General features: G+C 45.4%; 1 protein-coding gene across 1 annotated transcript in view; it reads left to right on the top strand.

Annotated features, from left to right (window-relative positions):
* The window catches only part of UBAC2 (UBA domain containing 2), a gene marked incomplete at its 3' end in the record, with an annotated part of 163,200 nt that extends 141,065 nt beyond the window's left edge, over positions 1–22,135 (top strand). Inside the window, exons 8-9 of the mRNA XM_079721697.1 lie at positions 11,031–11,153; positions 22,028–22,135. Coding sequence (XP_079577823.1) covers positions 11,031–11,153; positions 22,028–22,135 — 231 coding nt within the window. The remainder of the gene's footprint in view (positions 1–11,030; positions 11,154–22,027) is intronic.

Raw genomic sequence — 22,135 nt, 5'->3', positions numbered from 1 at the left:
TAGTCACTTCTCTGTGTGTCACAGCGCTCTTTACCTGGCCCCAGTACAGTGCACTGCACGTAAAAGATAAAGGAATGAAGCCAAGCATACCCATAGTCACACTGCGAGCTGTAGCCGCCAAGGGGCACTCAGCAGCAGTCCAGTGCGTTACAGATGCCCCCTTCTGCGAGGAGTCCCCATTTGCAGTCTCCCAGCAGTGTTCCTTTGAAACTACTGGCTCCTGTGTTAGAGGGAGAAGGTGCCTCATGCCCTTAAAGATCCCGTCAGCCACGTGGTGTTCTCTGCTCTCTGAGCCTCCTTGCGTCCTCCCCTCCCACCCTGTCCATCCTGACACTGGGGCCTGTATTACAACGAACTGTGAGGTCTTTGTTGAAGAAAATCCCATAGAAGTTATCTCAGCAATATGCTTTGCTGTGTATTTGTCCACGATTTAGTCACTCAGCAGATATTTCTTACGTACTTGAATGTGCCAGGCGGCAGGCAAGGCTGGGTCTACAGAGAGAAGATGAATAATCTCAGCCTTCGTGGGGCTCGTCACCTGCTGTGAGATTCCTACCAGGGAGCATGTCACTGAAGTGTAACGTACCAAGTGCCGTCCTTGCAAAGTGAGATGTGAGGGTACATGGGAGGAGCCGCTCACCTCGGACTCGGGCGAGTAGAGAAGCCTTCCGGGCAGGAGTCGAGAACGTGAGGCCGGAGGGGTGAGGAAAACCATTGGAACGGTAAACAGGAGGCTGGCAAGCCCTGGTGAGAAACCTGAACGGCATCCTAAAACCAGTAGGGACTTGAGTAGTATCAAAGAAGAATATCTACGATTATCTGAAAAGGCTCTTAATGTACTCCCATTTGTTTTCTAACTATATATCTATACGTGGCTAGATTTTTTTATATACTTCAGAAGCCAGAGTAGCGTGTAACAGAATTGACCGCAGAAGCAGATACGAGAATCCAACTATATTCCGTTAAGTCACACAAAAGAGGTTTACAAAAATAGAAAATAATGACATTCTTCTCATTAATTATTTTTCTGTTTTGGAAAACGTTTTTTTATAAAAGTATGTTACCAAGTAGTGATTTTTGCGATTGCTGTTAATGAAGAAAAAAAGTATTTTAAGATTAATGACAAGGCAACGGGGAACCATTGAAGAGCTTTTAAGTAGAGAGGTGACATGATGAGATTTGTATCTCAGGAAAAATCACTCTGAAGCCATGCCCGCCCTTGATGGCGATCTAAAATAGGACAGTGAGAGTCAGGGTGGAGAGAAATGGATGGACTCCAAAGGTATTTAGGAGTTATAATTACCAGAGCCTGGTGAGCTGGCTTGTGCTGTGGAAGGACATTGATGTCATTGGGGACAGAGGAAGAGGTACGGGGTTGACAATGAGTGTTGTCTGGGATGCGCTCCATTTGACACGTCTCTGGACCACCTAAGGGGAAGCGTCAGGAGAGCTGGTCGTGTGGCTCTGAGGGGCAGCACCTGGAGGGGGAAAGCGGGTAGGAGTCTCCACCACATGCAGGGAGACTAAAACCATGGGGACAGACGTGGAGAGAGAAGAGGAATAATCCTAACAGAACCTTAAGGGACGCCAGCATATAAAGGACACGAACCGGAGAAGGCATCTCTGAGGGGCGCTCAGGGTGTGACCAGATGGCTTGAAAGACCAAGAAAGTGTGATTCCACAGAAGCTAGAGAGGGGTGTCGGGAGGGATGCGGTAGGGCCCAGTGCAGCCAGGGGTCAGGGCGGGCGGACAGCGGATGAGGCACCACTGATCAAGCAGAGGGTGTTACGAGTAACCTGGAAGAAAAAGAAAAAGCAATTTAATGGTTAGGATACCAGACTGGGAGCTTCGAGAAGGCACAGACATTGTCTTAGTTCTCTTTTTAGCTTCATGGCTTCAGGTACTACCAGGTACTTGAGCAGACACTCAGTAATTCCGTTGATTTTACCTTAACTGATGCACCTGAAACAGTCTGGTCTCCTCTGCGTCTGAACTCCATGGTAGCCCGTACCCAGTGTAAATTGCTCACATTAAATGTACAAGTATTTCCTTAGGGTCTGTGGCAGAACTTCCCGAACACTGTGTCACGGTCACAGATGGCCTGATGAGGTACTGACCCCCTCAGCCTTTGGGGCAGCTGGGAAGGGCCTGAAGCTGCCAGGCTGGTTGCATGCAGCTTTCTCTGTCCTGTGTGTCACACAAATGTATCTTTCTGTGTGTGCCATGATGTGGAAAATACTGGACAGCCATGGTCTATAGCAGGATTAGTAGTTCCTGTACAGGTGCCACCTCGCCTCCTCCGTGCCCAAGGCAGGTATCACTAAGCAGTCATGTCACTGTTTCCTGATGAACCCATACCCTCCCCCAGAATCTTCCCGACATGGTCCGCAGGCAGCCACAGACAGTGCCGTGGAGGTGGCCCCGCCTGCTTTACAGTTCAAAACCTAGCACTCTGATAAAGGGTTTCAGATCACCAAAGATGGAGAATAAAGGATGCATTTCTTTTCCCCCAGTGACTGACCTTTTAAAAATAAGATGAGGATGCTTTGGAAAGAATTTTAATTGTCCTAAACCATCACATTCATTGTGCCTGCTCTGTAATCATTCTATGCTGGGGAGGCAGCTCAGGCTGCTCTGAGCTGAGAGCTGTGCTGGCCACCTGGGGAGTTTCATGCAAATCTGACCCCCAATGCAGCTCTCCAGGGTGCTATAGGCCAGCTGGGAAGACAAGAAATACCACTGTAAGATACAATGCAAATATTAGATAGTAATAATAGCTAATATATATGTAATAAGCTTTTAGAAGTTTTCAAGCTCTGTTTTAAATGCTTTACATATATTAACTCCTTTATTTCTCATATCCTTATGAGGTGAGCGTAGTTATTATTCCCATAATACAGATGAGAAAACTGAGGTTCAGAGAAGTCAAAAAAAAATGAAGCCTAAGTTCACATAATAAGTGGCAGAGCTGGGATTTGAACCCAGGTATTTTGGCTCTGGAGAGTCCTCTCAGTCACTCAGCATCCTCTATTTTTCATTCCTCTGTTATTTCTCCTTAGCATTGCTTTGGCCCTTGAAGTAGGAATAAACCCATTCTCAGTCCCCTGTCTTTGAACAGGCTGACAAAAATGCCTGGTTCTCCTCTCCATTGTTGAAATCATCCTCATCCTCTAAAACTCCGCTAAGCCCCCATCCTCTTTGAAGTTCTACCCCGAGCTTTGGCTGTGCCCTTTAACTGATGCCTTCTGGCTTCCTTCCTGGTTATACACCATCTTGCCTGCTTCTGGCTTTTCCCTTTCTGGATGTCATGCCTTCCCCGAGGAGATCAGGCGCTCCACGGGAGCAAGGACCAGACCGTGTACCTTGCTCCTCTCTCCCGTGGGAGCTGCAAGTGCCCCCAGAGGACCCTGGGGGGCTCTTCTGACCAGGCTTCTCGGTATAGACACTGCCTGACCTGATCGTCCCTTCAGAAACCCACCGAGGCCTTTAGAGGTGGAGTTCTACTCCATGTGAGTTCCACTTGATGAACCGTTAACAAAAGTTTACTGCTCTCAGTTGGAAAATTAGTTGTTTATTGATTTTCACAAGAAATTTTACTTCATTTGTGAATCTCCTTACAACTAATAACATAAAATGGCTGTTCAGAATGCAAGCTGTTTCCTTCTTCCTCTTTTGAATATGTGGTTATTGCTTTTGAAGAAGACAAAGTGAAGGAAGCGTTTCCTGTTTGCAGAGGCTCACGCTGAACCTACAGAAAGAGCAGATTAGTGTCAAAACATCCCAGAACCTAGAGCTCCTGTAACTTTCTGCTTTTTAAGCACTTTTTTACTATCACAGCTTGGGGTTTAGTTTTGTTTTGCCTACTCTTTCACTCTCACTGCCTTTGAAGAATAAAATGTTAACAGAATCAGCCAAAGGTTCATTCCTCTTCCCACCGTTCCGTAGCAGGTGTGTCGGGTCTGATGCTTTTGTATGGTATCCACTCCCGGTGCGTGTTTGTATCTTCACCACCTGTGAGTGTATATCAAGGCTTCTCAGCCTGGACACTGTGGGCATTTTGGTCCAGGCCATCCTTTGTCGCGGGGTCTGTCCTGTGCCTTATAGGATGTTTAGCAGCATCCGTGGCCTCTACTCGCTAAATACCAACAGCACCACGATCCTGTCCCCAACCTCCCACCCCCAACCCAAGACAACCAAAAATGCCTCGACATAGCCAAATAGCCCCTGGGAAGCAGAATCACCACTAATATATATATATATATATATATATTTATATTTATATTTATATTTATATACTATGTATATGTAAACTATCCATAAAATAGTTTAAATAGTATACTATTCTAAATATTTTTTTAATTTATGTAAATGGCATTGTATATACATATTCTTATATAACATTCTTTGTTCATTGTATTTTTGAGATTTATCCATTAGGTCCTAGTTCATTTATTCTAGCTGCACATATATAATAGAACCACTTAATAATTTATTTCCCTCTTTAGGGACAGTTGAATTTTTTACATTTGCTTACTTAATATTACAATCAGTGCTTCACAGAATATCCTCATAAATGCCCCATTAGGCACTCATAGCTCCCTGGAGATGAAATTCCTAGATCATAGAACATCCTCAGTTTTACTAGATTTTGACACATTGTTCTCTAAAATGTTTGTGCCAATTTAAACTCTCATCAACAATATGTGGAGTTCCTATTTCCTTCACATCATCCGTATCCTTGGTATTGTTAGACGTTTTATTTTTGCCAGTCTTACAGGTATGAAATGACTTATTGCTGTTTTAATTTGCATTTCCTAATGCTAGTGGGGTTGAACATCTTTTCTTATGTTTATTGACTCAGGGTTTCCTCTTCTGTAAATTATTTATTCATATACATTTATTCATATACATCTGCTTTTCTCTTGTATTATTTATTTTTTCTCATTGATTCTTTACATATTCTGGATACTGTTTTGTCAGTTATATGTTACAAACATTTTCTCTTAATCTGTACTTTGCCTTCTAGCTTTATTTTTTTTAATCATACAAAAATTCTTGTTTGTAGTAATTGTTAGCAATCCTTTTTTATGATTGATCCTTTATATTTTTGTTTTAGAAATCCTTTCCTATCCCAGCAACATAAAGAATGTCTCTTATTTCTTCTAAAATTTTTAACAGTTTAGCTTTCCAGATTTAAATCTTTAATCTATGGGGTTTATTTTATTTTATTTTTATATTTAGTCATCTTGGCTGGTTTAATCACATTGTTGTTGTTGTTTATTTTTTGGCTGCATGACGTGGCGTGTGGGATCTTAGTTCCCCTACCAGGGATCGAACCTTGCACCTCCTGCATTGGAAGAACGGAGTCGTAACCACTGGACCACCAGGGAAGTCCCTGTGGGGTTTATTATAAAATAAATTTGTTTTTGTATACGATATGAAGTAAAAGTCAAATTTTATCTCTTTTTTTAAATTAATTTATTTATTTGGCCATGCCGCACAGCATGTGGGATCCTGGTTCCCCAGGGATCCTAGTTCCCCAGTCAGGGATCGAACCCATGCCCCCTGCATTGGAAGTACAGAGTCCCAACCACTGGACCGCCAGGGAGGTCCTCTCTTTTTCCGTCTCTATAACCATTTGTCCTAGTACTGTTCATTAAGTGGTGTGTCTTTTTCCTGCTGACTTACAATGTTTCCTCCATCATACACCAAGTGCCCGTGTTTACTTTTGATTTGTTGACTGTCTCTCCTGTTTCTTTGACCTATTTACCTATCATGTGCTAATACCGTCCTGCTTTAATTCTTGTAGTCTAACAGTAAGTCCTAATAACTAGTAGAATAAAAACCCCTCCCTTATACTTCTTGAAAATATTCAGGTCTAGTTTTGACCCTTGAGGTTGTCTCGTTCAACCAAACACACACACACACACACACACACACGCACGCACGCACACACTTGTGAGTTTTGAATATATACCCATTAGGAATAGGTTTAGCTCCATATGACAGAAAACAAAATCACAGAAACCTAAACAAGGCAGAAGTTTGTCTCGTGTAAAAGAAGTCAGATGTTGATAGCCCCGAGCTGGTGGGGCCCCTGCACGAAGTTGTGCCCCGAGGCTCCTTCTCTCTGGCTCTTGCCCTGTCCTCAGCCCGCCTGGGCTCCTGGAAGGAGGAGGAAACAATGAAGAAGGGTGCATCCCTCCCTTTAAGATCTCTCTGGAGCAGGGTGGGGGAAGGATGGATTGGGAGTTTGAGATTAGCGGATGCAAACTAATTTATATAAGATGGATAAACAACAAGGTCCTACTGTAGAGCACAGGGAACTATATTCAATATCCTGTAATAAACCATAATGGAAAAGAATATGAAAAAGTGTATATGTGTAACTGAATCACTTTACTGTACAGCAGAAATTAACACAACATTGTAAATCAACCACACTTCAATAAGATAAATTTTTTTAAGATTTTTTTAACTCATTTAGAAGAAATAAAGAGATCTCTTCTGGAGGTCCCAGATGCCCTTTTTGCTTGCATACCAATGGCAGAACTGAGTCCTCGTGGGGGAAGCTGAGAAATGTACTAACTGTGCGTCACCGCCCCCCCCAAAAAAAGTCCTATTTTTAAAGGAAAGGGAATGTGGATATTGAAAGTCAACCAGCAGTCTCTGCTACAGCCTGGAATTGGCAGAGTGTGAAAAGATGACAGTATTGAGTCTTCCAGGCAGGAATGTGCTGTCTTTCCACTTATTTCGGTCTTCTGATATCCTTCAATCAAGTTTACCATTTTTCGGGCCTCCCTGGTGGCGCAGTGGTTGAGAGTCCGCCTGCCGATGCAGGGGATACGGGTTCGTGCCCCGGTCTGGGAGGATCCCATATGCCGCGGAGCGGCTGGGCCCGTGAGCCATGGCTGCTGAGCCTGCGCATCCGGAGCCTGTGCTCCGCAATGGGAGAGGCCACAACAGTGAGAGGCCCGCATACCACAAAAAAAAAAAAAAAAAAAAAAAAAAAAAAAAAAAAAGTTTACCATTTTTCATAGAGATCTTGCAAATTTTTTGTTAGATTTAATTCCTAAGTACCTAATGGTTTTTATTTCTCTTTGTAAATAGGAATTTTTTGCACTTATACTTTCTCAGTGATCACAGGCAAGGAATGTTACCGTTTTTTTTTTATTTTGTACTCATTGGTTCTCATTTTCTAGGTAGACAGTCGTCACGTGTGATGACAGTTTCTCCCTTTCCATCCTCCTGCCTTTTCTTTCACAAGTGGTTGGTTTCATCCTCATTATGCCATGACTCGTGTTGAATGCAAGTGGTGATAAGACGCATTCTTGTCTCTTCATCAAGTTTTATTAAACTATTTTTATATCTGTTGAGTGTGAGCCTTTGGTTTTCCTCCTTTAATGTGTTAATGTGTGAATTACATGACTATATTTTCTAAGATTCCTGAGATAAATCCTAATGTAGTACATCATAATGGATAAGATGATGATCTTTTTTGAACATGGTTGGATTGAGTTTGCTAATCTTTTATTTAGGATTATTGCATCTGTCCATAAATGAAAAATAGATTGTTTTATAATTCTTCTTTCTCATAATAGCCTTCTCTGATTTTTGGAAACAGCGTTATATGGCCTCAAAAAATTAGGTGGGGAGCACTTCTTCTTTTCTATTCTCTAAAACAACTTGTGTAAGATGGCAGGTCCTCAAATTTTTCATAGACTTCACCTGTAGATTTTTGGTAGGTAGATTTTTAAGTATTATTCCAATTACATTAATGGCTAAAAGTCTAATCAGGTTTTCTATTTCTTTGTGTAACTTTCTATTGAAGTATAACATACAGAAAAGTTAGCATTATATAAAAGTAATCATACAAATGTACTTTTTGGTGTTTATTTTATTTAACATTTTATTTGAGAGATTTAGCCATATTGTTGCATACAATTGTAGTTTGTTCATTTGAACTGCTATTTAATACTATATCATGTGAATATACTATAATGTATCCATTCTACTTAATGGGCATTTGGGTAGTTTCCAGTCTTTGAGGTTTACAAACAACACTGCTGAGAACGTTCTGGTCCCTGCCCTTGGTGAACGTGTGTTTGCATTTATGTTGTCCAGGAGTGGAACTTGCTGAGGTATCCATGTATGTGCAGCTTTAGTCAATGTTCCTGAACAATTTTTAAAACTGATTACCAATTTCTATTCCTTCTTGAGTTTTGGCGAGTTATATTTTTCTAGAAAATTGTCTATTTCATCAAAGTTATTAGCACAAATAAAGTATTCTTATTTAATATCTGTCATTATCTTCCTTGTGTTATTCCTAATATAATTTGTGCTTCTTTCTTTGTCTTTTCACTAAGCATCAGGTTTATTCATTTTATTTGACTTTTTCAACAGTCAGCATTGGGTTTTCATTGATTCCTTCTGTTGTGTCTCTGTTTCCCACTTTATTAACATTTGCTCTGTACTTCGTTCTTACCAATTTCTTTAGACCATTGTTACCTTCTCTAACTTCTTAAATTGTATTTAACTGTTTAATTTTCAGTCTTCATTTTCTTTAAGCTCAATATTTTAAAATTCCATCAACTACTTAATTATATCCCACAAACTTTGATTGGTAGTAGTCTCGATTTTATTCACTTTTAGATATCTTCTAACTTCCATTATGATTTTTCATTTTTGATCTCAAATATGTGCATTTTTGTTTGTTTTATATTAATTATAATTTTGATATTTATTTTTAGTTGCATTGTAGTCAGAGAATATAGTCTGTATAATATTTATATTTTGGTATTTGCAGACATTTCATATAGGACTTAGTGCACTGTCACTTTTTTAATAAATAATTTACTTATAACAGAAAAGAATGTATATTCTCTAAAAATTGAGTGCAGGCTATATATGTCCGTCTAGACAAACTTGTTATTTATGTTCTATATTGTTATTAATTGTCTGTCTGCTTGATCTGTCAGTATATGCTAAAAATTAAATGTATGTCTAGATGTTTCCACTTCACTTGTAATTTTGTTAAATTTTACTTTCTGTATTTTGATGCTGTCATGTTATATATAAATAATATCAATGTATCTTAGTGGTTTTATCCCTAATAATGCCTCTTTTGCCCTTGAGGTCTATTTATATGACATGAATATAGCAACATCAGTTTGCTTTAATATTTCTTTTTCCATCTGTGTACATCAACTTGTCTATGTCTTTATATTTTCAGTTTGTCTGTTGTTGGGTTGGGGGCAATGGGAGAGATTTCAAAATTGACAGTCTCAGCCTTTCAGCTTGTGAGTTTGTCAATGTATATTTAGTGTGATCATTAATATATTTGAATTTATTTCTACCAGTATCTCTCCAGAACAGTTTTGCATAATATCTCTATTTTTAGTTTCCCTATTTTTTAAAAAAACTATCTTTTTTTATAGTGTCCTATTCTTTTTTTTTAACTCCTTCTGTATCTCAGTCATCTTAAAACTTCTAATTTTATAGTTTTTTTCAGAATGTTGTAAATTTAAGTCCTTGGGGATCTAATCCTCCTATTTATTGTACACACTGACTCTTGCTCATGATGGGCTTTTTTCCTCGTGGGTTTTGTAGTTTGGGGTCCGAGTCTTCCCCCACTGGAGCTGTATCTATGAATCCCATCTAATTCATCTATTTCCAGGATGAGAGAGTGTCTCTCCAGAATAACTTTAGATTTGCTTCTGCTTGGCTCCTCAGGTGTATCCATCTCCAATCCCAGGACGAATTTTATGTACTTTTCGATGGGTTCTTAGAGCAGATATGTGGTGTAACTTGAACCCCAAATCTCCCTGCAGTTCTCACCTCTCAGGCAGACCGAGATTCCTGCTCCCTCCCTCAGGAAGACCTGCTCTTTGGTTGGTTTTTCTCTCATCCTCTCTCACTGGTGGTGCTGCCATTTGAGGCTGTGCCTTTAAGGAGGTAATGAGCTTAAAGTCACTGCCTCTTTCAGACCCAAGGCCTCCTCTCCTGAACCCAAATAGGTGATAAAGCCCAAGTAGCTCTGGATTAGCAGGTTGTGCTCCCCCTTGCACCCCATCCTCTCTTCTTTACTGCCCTGGTTTTCCAGAGCTTGTTTCTGGCACCTTGGGGCCTCCATCTTCCCTTTATGTTCAGCTGTGCGTATGAAATATTTTTAAATTTTGTCTAGCATGTTTAGGTATTATAATTTTCCTATATTATAATAGGAAAAATTTTAGGTTTTCTCAGTCTCTAAATCTTCCAGAACTAGAAGACATCCAGAAACAGATTTAAGTTGATAAATTTAAAAGGTGGCATATAGGTAAAAAACGTCAATTTTTTAAAAGCATCATGCAGCGCACATTTTTTCTTCACATAGTGGCTTTTTTTCATTGATGACATAGAAAAGGCAACGGATGACATCGCCACCAATGTGAAGTTATCCATAAAGCCACACAGAGGACAGGTGTGAACCTCTTGTCCCTGCGTGTAAGGTTTACCTTTACATTCCCGAGCCTGTCCCCCAACCTGGGTTTTATCTCCACCTGCAGTCTCTGTCCGTGGACCTTGCTCAGAATTTACTCAAATTTTAAAAAAGAACAAGAACAGGGAGAAGAGCTGGAGGAGAAGGGGAGGGAGCAACCTTTTAAAGAGCTGCTGAAGGAAGCTCCAGGTTTCTGGTTGCCTGCCCTGAATTAGCCTCCACTCGTGTCTTCCTGAGTCCAGCGGAGTTGGGACAGTGTCGGTGGGGACACCACGGGGCTGAGGTTAGGAGTGACTGCGTGTGTCTTCCACTGCCTTCTGGAGTCAAATTGCACAAATCCCTTTGGCAGTACCTGCTACCTTCTTTTCTCTCTGTGCACCTACTGCAGGCTGCCGATTTTAGCCTATTGATTCAGCTCGCACACAGCAGGTCCATCTGACATTTTATTTCCCGTCTGCAGCCGTGACTGCATTGCAGGAGAAAGCTCTTTAGTGCGTTACCATGTTTCTGCTCCTCCCCTGTCTGATCGCTGTGCATTGAATCTCTTTTTAGGGAGGAATGATCAACTGGAACCGTCTTTTCCCTCCTCTACGTCAGCGACGAAACGTAAACTATCAGGATGGTCGGCAGTCTGAGCAGCAAGCATCCCCTCCTCTAGAGGTTTCGGAGGAGCAGGTAATCAGTAACACCTGGTACTTACCCTAAACCCATGCTTCACACTCCAAGCAGTTTTGGTGAACGAGACTTGAAAGAAATCAAGCATATAAATACAAAGATTTTGATATCAGCTCAACCACCACCTACACCAGTGATAGATACATGGGCCCTTTATTGGCTACTGTGGTTCTTATGAGTTTGAGGAAGGCATAATTTGAAAAAAAAATGCATTGTGATCACTTATTTTTAAATCTGTGATATTTCATGTTTACTGAAGTTGGTTCACTACGCAGGCTGGGAGAGAAGGAGGCAGGAGGACAGGGAGCTTCTCTGTTTTTATGGTTTTCACTTAGGAACCAAGTGAATGTTCTACCTACTGAAAAAGCAAATCAGCAATGGGGACAATCATAAAACTAAAAGGAAACTGAAATAAATGTTCTAGCTGTATCTTAAGTGAATAAGATAATCAAAAGGGAGAGGGAAAATTAATTTTGGTAACTTTTGAACATAATATGCCCTCTTAGAAAAAAAAAAAGAACTGCAAACCTCAAACTCTTCATGGGTTTATTTTTCATGGTGGTATGAGTACAGCAATTCTGAAGTTATATTGTATGTATTGTAGATTAGAGGAAACGGGGAAATAGGATGATCTAAAGGGACAGGATGTATGCAGCTTAATCTCCGGTGGCTCAGGAAAAATAAATGGGAGTGTGTGTGTGTGTGTGTGTGTGTGTGTGTGTGTGTGTGTAGACAGAAAGCAACTGTGGCAAAGTAATAATTGGTGAATGTGGATGAAGAGTAATTGGGTTCTTTGTGCTCTTCTTGAAATTTTTCTAGAAGTTTGTAATTATTTCACACTGGAAAGTTTCTGAAAATCTAAGCTAGTAGGTTGAGAGCACTTCAGTAACAACTCTTTTAAATTTCATACTGCAAATGTTGCTTTCTTCTCATAAAAGCAAATCAAGGTCAGTGTTTCATAGCGAGTCACTCCATGCACTTTCCCTGTTCCCAGAGCCAACAAAAGCCAGTCCTACCCAAGGTACTCGGTCTCTATGTATCCTGACTTTTTCTGGAACTCAGGAGGGGCTTCTGGGCAGGGCCCCCACTGGCACCTCTGGGTTAGGCCACCACAAGTGAGAGAAACCAATGGAATATGCCTGACGAGCTGACCCAACCCCTCGCCCTTAACTTCTCAGCTCAGACTCATCCTTTGAGCAACTCGTTAGGGTTGAGAGATAGATTAAGGAACCATAGTTCTCTTCCACCTCCATTAGTGAATTTCCAAAACGCTGTTAGCCCCATGATTAGAAAATAAAGCCGAGTAACTCAGCATTTGTAAGGCATTTATAATAACAGATTAAAAAATAAACTAGGGCTTCCCTGGTGGCGCAGTGGTTGAGAGTCCGCCTGCCGATGCAGGGGACACGGGTTCGTGCCCCAATCCGGGAAGATCCCACATGCCGCGGAGCGTCTGGGCCCGTGAGCCATGGCCACTGAGCCTGTGCGTCCGGAGCCTGTGCTCCCCAACGGGAGAGGCCACAACAGTGAGGGGCCCGCGTAAAGCAAAAAAAAAAAAAAAAAATAAACTAATACTCTCAAATTCAGGTGAAAAGAAATAAAGTTCTGTTATATTACTGTTTCCTTGATAGAACCCAGGTCACATCCCTAACAACAGAGCAGCCGTTAACGATAGAAAGTATTTAAAGGTGAAATAGTTCTTAGTTTTGACACTTGAGAGAAAAAAACTGTCAAAAAATGATAACAAGGTGAATGTGTGTAACTGAAGTCTTTAGCGTTTTTGTTTTTAATGAATCATTCTCCTTGATCCTCCCAGAATGATGAGAGCGAGGTTAACACGATGTCGGTATCAGTTCTAAATATCATTTACTTCTTCTTGGCTCTGTTATGAAAAGATGTAAATACATGAGAGGTTGTTTTTAACATGCTTCCTTATTCATTGACCTTTCTGAATCTTGTCTTTCCTATTTCTTGCTTATCCGGAAATGGCCTTACAGACTGCCCCGCAGTAAGATACGGAGGCCCCCTCAACATTACTTCTGTAGACTCTCAGTAGTTTTTGTGGTAGGTGCTCGAGAGACTGTAAAAGAGAAGAAAGATGTTGTTCTTAGCTCAAGACATTTACAGTAACATTTACAAGTGTATAGTTACATATAATCCCTTGGTTAGTTGGAGGCTAGACACTGTCTAAAATATTATTTCGGGCTTCCCTGGTGGCACAGTGGTTGGGAATCCGCCTGCCAATGCAGGGGACGCGGGTTCGGGCCCTGATCCGGGAGGATCCCACGTACCATAGAGCAGCTGGGCCCGTTCGCCACAACTGCTGAGGCTGCACTCTGGAGCCCACACTCCATGGCGGGAGGGGCCCCCCCAGTGAGAGGCCCCGCGCACCGCGACGAGGGGTGACCCCCGCTCATGGCAACTGGAGAAAGCCCACGCGCGGCGATGAGGACCCAATCGGCCAAAAATAATTAAATAAATTAATTAATTAAAGAAAATTATTTGTTAGTAACATTAAGATAGTTTGAATTAACAAAACCTTTTTATGCTTATTTTTCAATTAGATGTGCTGTACTTTATTTAAACATCAGTCATGTGATTTTAATGCATTTAAGAAACTTAGTAATTTTCTAAACCAAGGAAAAGAGAAATGATTATTTGAGTTTTTTCTGATGTGAGCAAATACTTCAGGAATTTTAGTGAGAGTTATTTAAGATAGGAAATGTAGTCCATCTATTTTGAAAACAACATTCTAAGAAAGAATGCAGCATCCCCCATTAAGTCTAGTAAGACTCTAGCATACGGCCATAGAAATGTTTGCCACTTTTTCTACTATTGCTATTAAGTTTCTGGATTTTTAGTTCTTCACGATCCACTCCTACTATTTTTCAACAAGCACCTTTGCCAGTTCATCACCCCTTGCAGATGCCACCCCAAACCCTACTTGTATCTTAAAAATAAGTGTATGCATTATTGCGTTTCTGTCTCTTTTTATTTTTTTCTTCTTAACCAGGGATTTTCATATTACACCCATACACAAAATTAACAAATAATGAAATTTTGTCATATTGGCCTCAATTTTTTTTGTTTTAACTCAAAAGGGAAAAAAGCTTCCCAAGTTTGTCTCTCTTGAGCCCTCCCCAAGCTTAGAAGGTGTCCCTTCAGTTTATGCTTAATGGGACGCACAGGTGAAATCAGACAAGGAAGTTAGACAGGACTCACTGAGCCAATGCTGGCATTTAACGAAAGGAGGACAAGCATGGACTTCACAAATGTTGACTTCCTCGCTTCCAGTCACGTCTCCCCTTCCTTGTAGTCAGCCAGCAGTTATCAGCTGTCTGCTCTGCCCAGTCTAACCCCTGGGCTAGGTTCTTGAACTGCAGAGATAGGTAAGGCAAGCGATTCCTGCCTGCACGTGGTGCAGAGCCCAGTGTGGAGCCAGGCTCAGGGGCAGCTCTTGCCAACCGTAATCAAATCTTGCGATGCTGCTGAAGGATTGCCAGTGTGGGAGGGCGGGGGGCAGTGCTCTTTGTAAAGATGGGGCCTGGTGAAAAGCACATCAGATCGGGGGAAGCGCAGGTGGGTGAGGTGGGAGCAGAGAGTGACTGCGGGGGCAGGGGCCTCACGTGGGGAAGAGGTAGGGAGGCTTCCCAGTGGTCCTCAGCGGGGCATGGACCTCTGCTTCCGTGCTGTGGGCATTAGGAACAATGCAGGATTTTAAACAGGGAATCCCATTGTTGGATTTCCCTGGAGGACGGACTCGACGTGAAAGAAGGGGCATGTTATGCTCATAACCACGTGTGTAATGTCTTCCATCCCTGTCCAGGGAACATGTTACAGTGCAGGTGCTTATGAGACTCTTGCCCACTTGAGGTATGGTACCACTTCGTACGTTTATAATACGTGAGACCCGTCGTGTGGATTCCATTCATGTCCTCTGAAATATCCATCGGCCCAAGAGAGATGGCACACAGACACTCTCAGTCATGGTGGATACGTAGCGAAATGTATTCAGTATGAGGGAATCTAAATCTCAGTGAGTCTCTCTTCTCATCTCCGGAGTCCTCACCACTGCCTCTGACAAACCTATCTAAACTCCAAAATGCTCACCTTATGAAAACTTAGTGCTTCTGCTCTGAGTATCTGGACCACAGTGAGTTGGGTGTTGGTATAGAGTCGCCCATGTCATCTGGTTCCCTGGCGGACGGTGTGCTCCATGAGGGCCAGTACCATCTCTTCCGCGTTTCCCTCCTGACACAGAGCCTGACACACAGCAGGTGCCCCAGTGGTGGTTAGAGCAGGGCTGAACGTGAAGGTGTGGTTGGAGGGCTTCTTTTTCAAAAGAACACTTTTTTTCACTTAAAAATGTGTTAGAGGGTGGTCCTTCGTCAGACCTTTCCACCTCTAATCTCTAGTGCTAGTGTTAGAACGTGTTATCCATTAGAACGAAATATTGGGTGGCAGTCAAATAAACCAGCTTTCAGGGGTGCCTAATTCTGCTGAGTACTGAAAGATGTAAGCAAAGGAGCCCCCCCAGCCTGCAGCCAGGGCCTTCTCCTGCCTGAAGCAAGCAGGAGAATACAAAGATGAGGGGCCGCTGAGCCACCTGCGGCCGGGCGGGAGCGTAAGATAAGCAGGTACAGTCCACTCAGCCAACCGTGTGATCACAGGGGTTCAGCAGTTCCAAGGAGGAGAGAGGGAGTCAGCTGATAGGGAATGAGGGTGGCACTGACCCACAGGTGTCTGGCATTGAGCTTGCCCTGATTGGTGACAAATGACAGCTATAATGAGGGCAGGGAAGGGCAAGCCTACCTCCCAGGGCCTCTCTGGGGTCACTCCTCCCGGCAGGGTGTGCACATGGCCTGGGAAGCGGCCAGCCACCATGGGCAGCCCACAGGGGACTGGTCGGGACTACCTTTCAGGTGGGTGTTGTTTTCTGCAAGAGTCAGAATTTGGGAAGTAAGAACCCCAAAAACGATTTGTTTTTGACACCCTTAGCTAAAGGGAAGTAAAGAAAACCACAGTCTTCTTTGAACAAAACAAGCAAAGGAGTGTTTCAAACTGAGAGGAATTGCTCTAAATCTCATTGGAATGAATGTCCTACTTCACTTGTGTCAAAGAGTAGTAGAATGTTAAAGTGGGGTTTTATTCACTTTCTTGAGTAAGAATTACCTTGAGGTAGTAGGGGCACAAGTTCCAACCATAGAGGATTAAAAAAAAAAAAGAAAAAGGAAAGGAAAACCAGTCCAGATTTGTCTCCTTTATAGGTTTCTTTTCTTGTTTGGTGAGCTCTCTCCTTGGGAAGCATATTTCCACCTCGTCCTCCTTTGCAGCACTGCCAGGTGACAGTGACAGGGCTCTCCCACAGCGCCCGCTCCTGTCCCAGCTCCCAGACCTCGGGCCGGCCTCAGGGGTCGCTGACGAAGAGCAGCTGTTAAGAGTCGGAGGTCACCGCAGAGGGACCTTGTGCAAGTGTGTTTCCCTCCCGGTGAGGAGGCTGAGCTACAGTTTCAGTGCCGGCCGCTCCCTGCCATCCTGTCCCTCTGATCTTGCTGCTGGGAAGTTGCATTTTCAATCGTAAGAAACAGGCCTTGGAGATGTGATATTTGAGTCACTTGAGATTTTATGAGTAAGTGATGGGGAAAATGGGAAAAGCATCACATCCTCTTTGGAAAATAACCCAGCTACACCTGGTTTCTAAAAGAAGTTAGAGAAAAGGATCGTTCAAGTTTTTAGGCTAGAAACCAAGATGAACCCTGTTCTGATGTTTTATGGTGAGTATTTTTAGACAGAAACTTTCCTGCGATGCACAGGCAGGAGGAGGAAGGTACCTACGGGGCTGGAATAGAGAAGGAATGTTGAAGGAGATGCGTTTCAGAAGGTTCTCCAGACTGCCGCAGACCCACCAGCGCGGCACTGACTGACGTGCTCTTGACTCTGCTGTCTTCCTATCCGCCTTCTTTCGGGCTGTGGCCACCTTAGTTTTGTTAGGCCAATTCTTGTTTACGCAATTTAAACGCTAGAAACAGGTAGCAAAGGTCCCTTGCTTTGTTGTTCAGCGTGGCTGTCTTCAGCCATGGCGGGAGGTGTGCGTGTGGGTGTGCTTGGCTGTGGACCGGCGTGGAATCAGGTCCCTGTCATCTGGGGACACGGGCCTCTCCCTGGATGCCAGTGACCCTGGTCCTAGGAGACGGGGTGGTGGTGGCCCTTCTGCTCCAGGACTCCCTCCAGCCACTCTGAAAACAAGCCTGTGTTTGATCTTGTGAAAGACACGTCAGTTCTTTGACCAATGAAGGGTATAAAACTAGCAAAGTAGAAACAGTTCAAGTGAGTGCTGAAAACAAAACCCGAGGGCAGTTTTGTCACGTCGGAGGCTCTGAGGGAGTGATCCTCCACACCCGGCCCAATGGCTTCTCAGATCATTCTCAGGACAGAATGGTCACAAGAGGTAACCCTTACTGAGCACCTGTTATGTGCCGGTCACCATTCTAGGCCTTTCACACCTGTCTCTCCTACCCTCAAAGCTGTGAGGAAGCTGGGAGCCCGAGGCTCTAGTCCCCGGCCTGGGACCACACAGTGACTCCGCAGAGCCCCCTCTGCCACCTGGTGGGGTCCCCACCTCCCAGCAGCTGAGGCTGGGGCGCTTCTCTAACAGCTGCCAGCTCCCCTGTGGTTTTATTTTAAGGAATTGTGAACCTCTAGAACCTATCCATGTCTTGCTTACGCGACCGCAGGTCTGCGTGGCCTCAGTCTTCTCTTGCTACTGTTGAGCACGGGAGTTCCCACATCATGTGCTAAATAAAGCTTCACACTCAGACGGTTACGAAACGCACAAGGGTTGTGCAAGTCAACACGGAGGACCACGACGGTGATTCTCAGTGTCCACCACGGGGGCTGCAGCTCTCTGCTGCGGCCCTTACCGTCCTGGCCGTGAGCTGCTGAGCCCCCGAGGAGGGGCAACAGTGGGAGGCACAGCCCCCTGCCTGGCTGCGGCCGCCCCAGCCAGCGCTGTCCTCTGCAGGATGTCGGGGCAGCCAGGAAACCCCGTCGGAGCCCCTCTCTCTGTCCTTCTTCTGGTTTTCTGATCGTTATCCTCATACCCACGCCCGAGCATGCCATTTCATTTTTTGTAGATGTTTACAGTTTTGGACACTAAAGGAAACTTACAGATGCCCTCTCTTCCTGTGCTTGTTCAGTTTTTAAATAGCGTTAACACTGTTTCTACTTTGTGAGCTTTGTCATCTGGTCAAAGTACCAGGTCATTCAGCAGTGAAAATCCTCTAATCACACTCGTCTTCTCACCCCTGAAGAAATGCAAAAGGCTCCAAAGTCAGCTTTAGGCAAAGGGCTGTGATGGCCACTCAGCCACTGCCTGCACAGAACAGCAAACATCCTTTTCAGCGGAGACCTGTGAAAAACCCAGCTCAGCTGTCAAAGCCAGTGACGGAATGTGTGGTTGTGTGTCTGAAGAGAGAATGAACCCGGAGGAAGCCTTGTGTGCAGAGAACGCGTTTCTCCTCACGCCAGACATCACCCCCTCAGGCGTGGCTCGGCCAGCGCTTTTTCCTCGGGGCTGCAGTGCCATGGCTGCCCTGCTCTGTGTGTGCAGCAACCCGTGCTCAGCATCTCCTGGATTTCGGACCAGACTCGGAGTCGGTGGAGAGAGAACTCCAGTACAGTTGGAAGCTGTGGCCGGCAGCCCCGCCCGGGACCAGCGCCGGGGTGAGGCTCACACGGCATCAGCTCCAGGTTATGAATCGTGAACTGCCAAACAGGTGGATTTGTTCCTCTCGGCTGGGCGCAAAGGAGCAGCCAGGCGTTAGCTGTGCTTGAAGTACTAGAGGTGACAGCGAGTGTAGCATTTGCCACATTGCTCACCGTCCTTGAGAGCAGCCACATCGTTGGCCCGTGGCGTCACGTCCGTGGGTGACAGAGACAAGGCAGGCAGAGCTGCCCACCCCCTCACTGGCCACGTTCACTCCAATAAAGATAGTGGTCCTTAACTGGAAGTGACTGGAATAAACATCGTAAAAGGCCATTTCAGTCCAGGAGTGTATGAAGTAGCCTGGCCAGAGTACCCAGACCAGTGAGTTGGTCTCTCCCTGTTGACGCACATCCAGCGGGTCCCCGAGTGCCACTCAGTGTGAAATGACCCCAAGGAAAGGCAAGAGTGTGGATTCCGATCATTGAACGGCAAAACTGATGTGTCACGTGTGGCAGGAGCCTGAAATAGATTATCGAGGAGATACTTGTGAGAGGTAAAGAGCCTTGTGGTCTGAAGGCACCAAACTGATCCTGTTGACACAGGATGCCACCAAGACATTTGCACTTCTCGCCACGTCGGGAGAGATGTTAGTGACATTGCAACAGATAATAATATGAAGTTTGAAACTGGTTAAAATTCAAAAAACCTGTTGATGAGCCCCTTGGATAGAAAGGGGAGGGCTCTGGTGAGTTCTGGGCCCTGTCTTTGACCTTGTCTGCTTGGTATTTTAACTTCAGTGACGTTGTAGAGCTTAGCAAGTGTGCTAATCAGATGTGGGGATGATAGAGTTTGAGGGAGCTAACACAGGAAACAACAGAATTTAAGCCAACAATAGTTTTGGTTGGCTAGAAAACGATCAGAGGATGTTCGACAGAGATGCTCCCAATCCCTGGAAGAACAGATACAAACTTACTCGGAGGCCCAGCTTGAGCGCCTTTCACTCAGGGTTTATAGCAGGCCCACTAACTCACCACCCCAGGATGCTGTAGCTACACACTCGGGACATGTGTACACGCACACACATGCATGCACACCCACTGTGCCAAGGGCTGGGATGGCACCGTCTAGCCGCCCTCTGCCCTGGGCAGACCATGCCAGCAGTACCATATTCTGCAGCAGCACAAATGGACGAGGGCTGGAAGGGGAGAGGCAGGCTGGAAAGTGCTGGATTCTGAAACACAGGGGTGAACGGAGGCCGCCAGGGCCCTTACAGTGTGGTGGTAAGGAGAAGCTGTCGGCCCTACGTCACAGCCGGGAGAAGCACAGGACAGAGGCCGGTGGGACCGCGAGACCCCTACTCTGGGTTTCTCCTCGGCTGGGAAACACGGGAAAGGGCCAGGGGCCGCGAGGTCAGCGGGTGAAGACGCGTTATCAGGCCAAGGGCAAAGGGGAGAGCCTCCCAGCCGAGGACACACCGGCAGCAAAGGGGGGAGACACGGGGCCACACGGCCTGGGACCGACCAGGAGCTGCGTGCCTGCAGAGGTGGGCAGGCCACTCGAGCGCCTCGTGCAGAGAAAGGATTGGGGCTGTTTCCTGTGGCTTCAAAAGGCAAATTAGGGCCTTTGAAGTCCCACGGCGGTAACTAGTTAGACTCAGATTCGGCTCCCTTGAGGAGGAGCTTTCCATCCCGGCCAGTGAGTGAAGAAGTGTTCCTGAGACTCCTGAAAGGGCCACTTTTGCCCAGAGCAGGAGGTGGAAGCAGGGATCCCTGCCGTGCTGCCCACGCCGGCAGTCAGTCAGTCAGTCCACGACCCCGGAAGTTGAGCTGGAAGTCGGCGGTCTCCTCCCCCAGGCCGGCCCTGAGGAGGCGTGTGTGGAGGTGGAGAACTGGCATGAGTTCCTTAGAGGGAGGACCCTCACTGGGTGCTTTTTTGTTAATCCTAGTCTTAACGACCCGCTGATGAGCGATCAGAGCGTCAGTTTCAAAAACAGCAGCTAGAACCCCAGCTTCTGAAAAGTGGGCCGTCTGCTCCCAGCCGGTTAGCCTCTCCCTAAGGCCCCCTGAGGGACGAGGAGTCGGGGTCTCAGTCACCCCTGCGGCCACCCGCTCGCTCCGCCTGCCCTCGCGCCCCCGCGCACACCCCCCTCAGCTGGGGGGAAGGAGAGGCAGCGGCGCTCTGACCACTGGGGAGCCCCAGGGCATCGCGTTCTACCGGAAGGACGGTTAGAAGTGGTGAGAAGTCCCCAGCCCCTTGTCAACTCACACCTCGTTGGAGATCTCAACATTTGTAAGAGTATCACTTTTCACTATATATTATTGCAAATGTAGTATATTTCAAAATAAGTAAAAAAAAAAAAAAAAAAAAAAACACCTGCGGCTAGTCCAGGGTCATAAATGTTTTTATAATACATTTTAAAAGTGGGAAAACAGGTTACGAATAAACTGTAGTAACACTGCCTGTTTTGACCTTGGAGACTGCCTGTATGTAAAAGTACAGGAAACCTCTACATTCACAGATTCGGGATTTGTGGTCAGAAAGATGGAGGCCTCGACCTCCCTGCCCTCGGCGGCTTGAGCTGCCTCCTCCGCGCGGTTCTGCCCGGGCTTCGCCCGCTCTGCGCGGCTGCTGCCCGCAGGCCAGCGGGGACGCCGGGGACGCTGCACCTGCCGTGAGACGCCGGGGGTGGGGGGCTCCCCAAGGCCGTGCTCTGCCTGAGCCAAGCCAGGAACGCAACGGCGCGTGTACCCTCGGAGCCCGCCAGCCTCAGGACGCCTGCGGCTTGGATAAGCTCTTCCTCGGGAGTCAGATTCGACCCTGAAGGAGTGTGGCTGGTGCAGACCTGCTTCCCAGGCCCCGCGCCGCAGCTCGGCCGCCCTCTGCTCATCCTGGCAGGTCACTGACCCTCGGAAGCCCCCTTCCTCGTCTCTAAAGTGAGGACTCAGTGAGGAAATGCGTACTTATCGGCTGTATATAGTGAGCACCGTAAAAGGTGAGCCGGTTGTAATTTTATAAGCATCAGATTCCACACTGAAATGAAAACCAGTTGTGGTGTTGTTGTTCTTTAATCTGTCCTACAGAACTCACACGAGGAACATTTGGGGGCTGGTGGGTCCGTGGCAGTATCGTCAGCCTCATCAGGCTTTTCTGGTTTTGTTTCTGTTTTCAGGTTGCCCGGCTCATGGAGATGGGATTTTCCAGAGGTGACGCTTTGGAAGCCCTGAGAGCTTCAAATAATGACCTTAACGTGGCCACCAACTTCCTGCTGCAGCACTGA

Source organism: Hyperoodon ampullatus, assembly GCF_949752795.1.
Source record: "Hyperoodon ampullatus genome assembly, chromosome: 16".
Lineage (NCBI taxonomy): Eukaryota > Metazoa > Chordata > Mammalia > Artiodactyla > Ziphiidae > Hyperoodon > Hyperoodon ampullatus.
The sequence above is the reverse complement of the archived record's forward strand: the minus strand, read 5'-3'. Positions and strand labels throughout refer to the sequence as shown.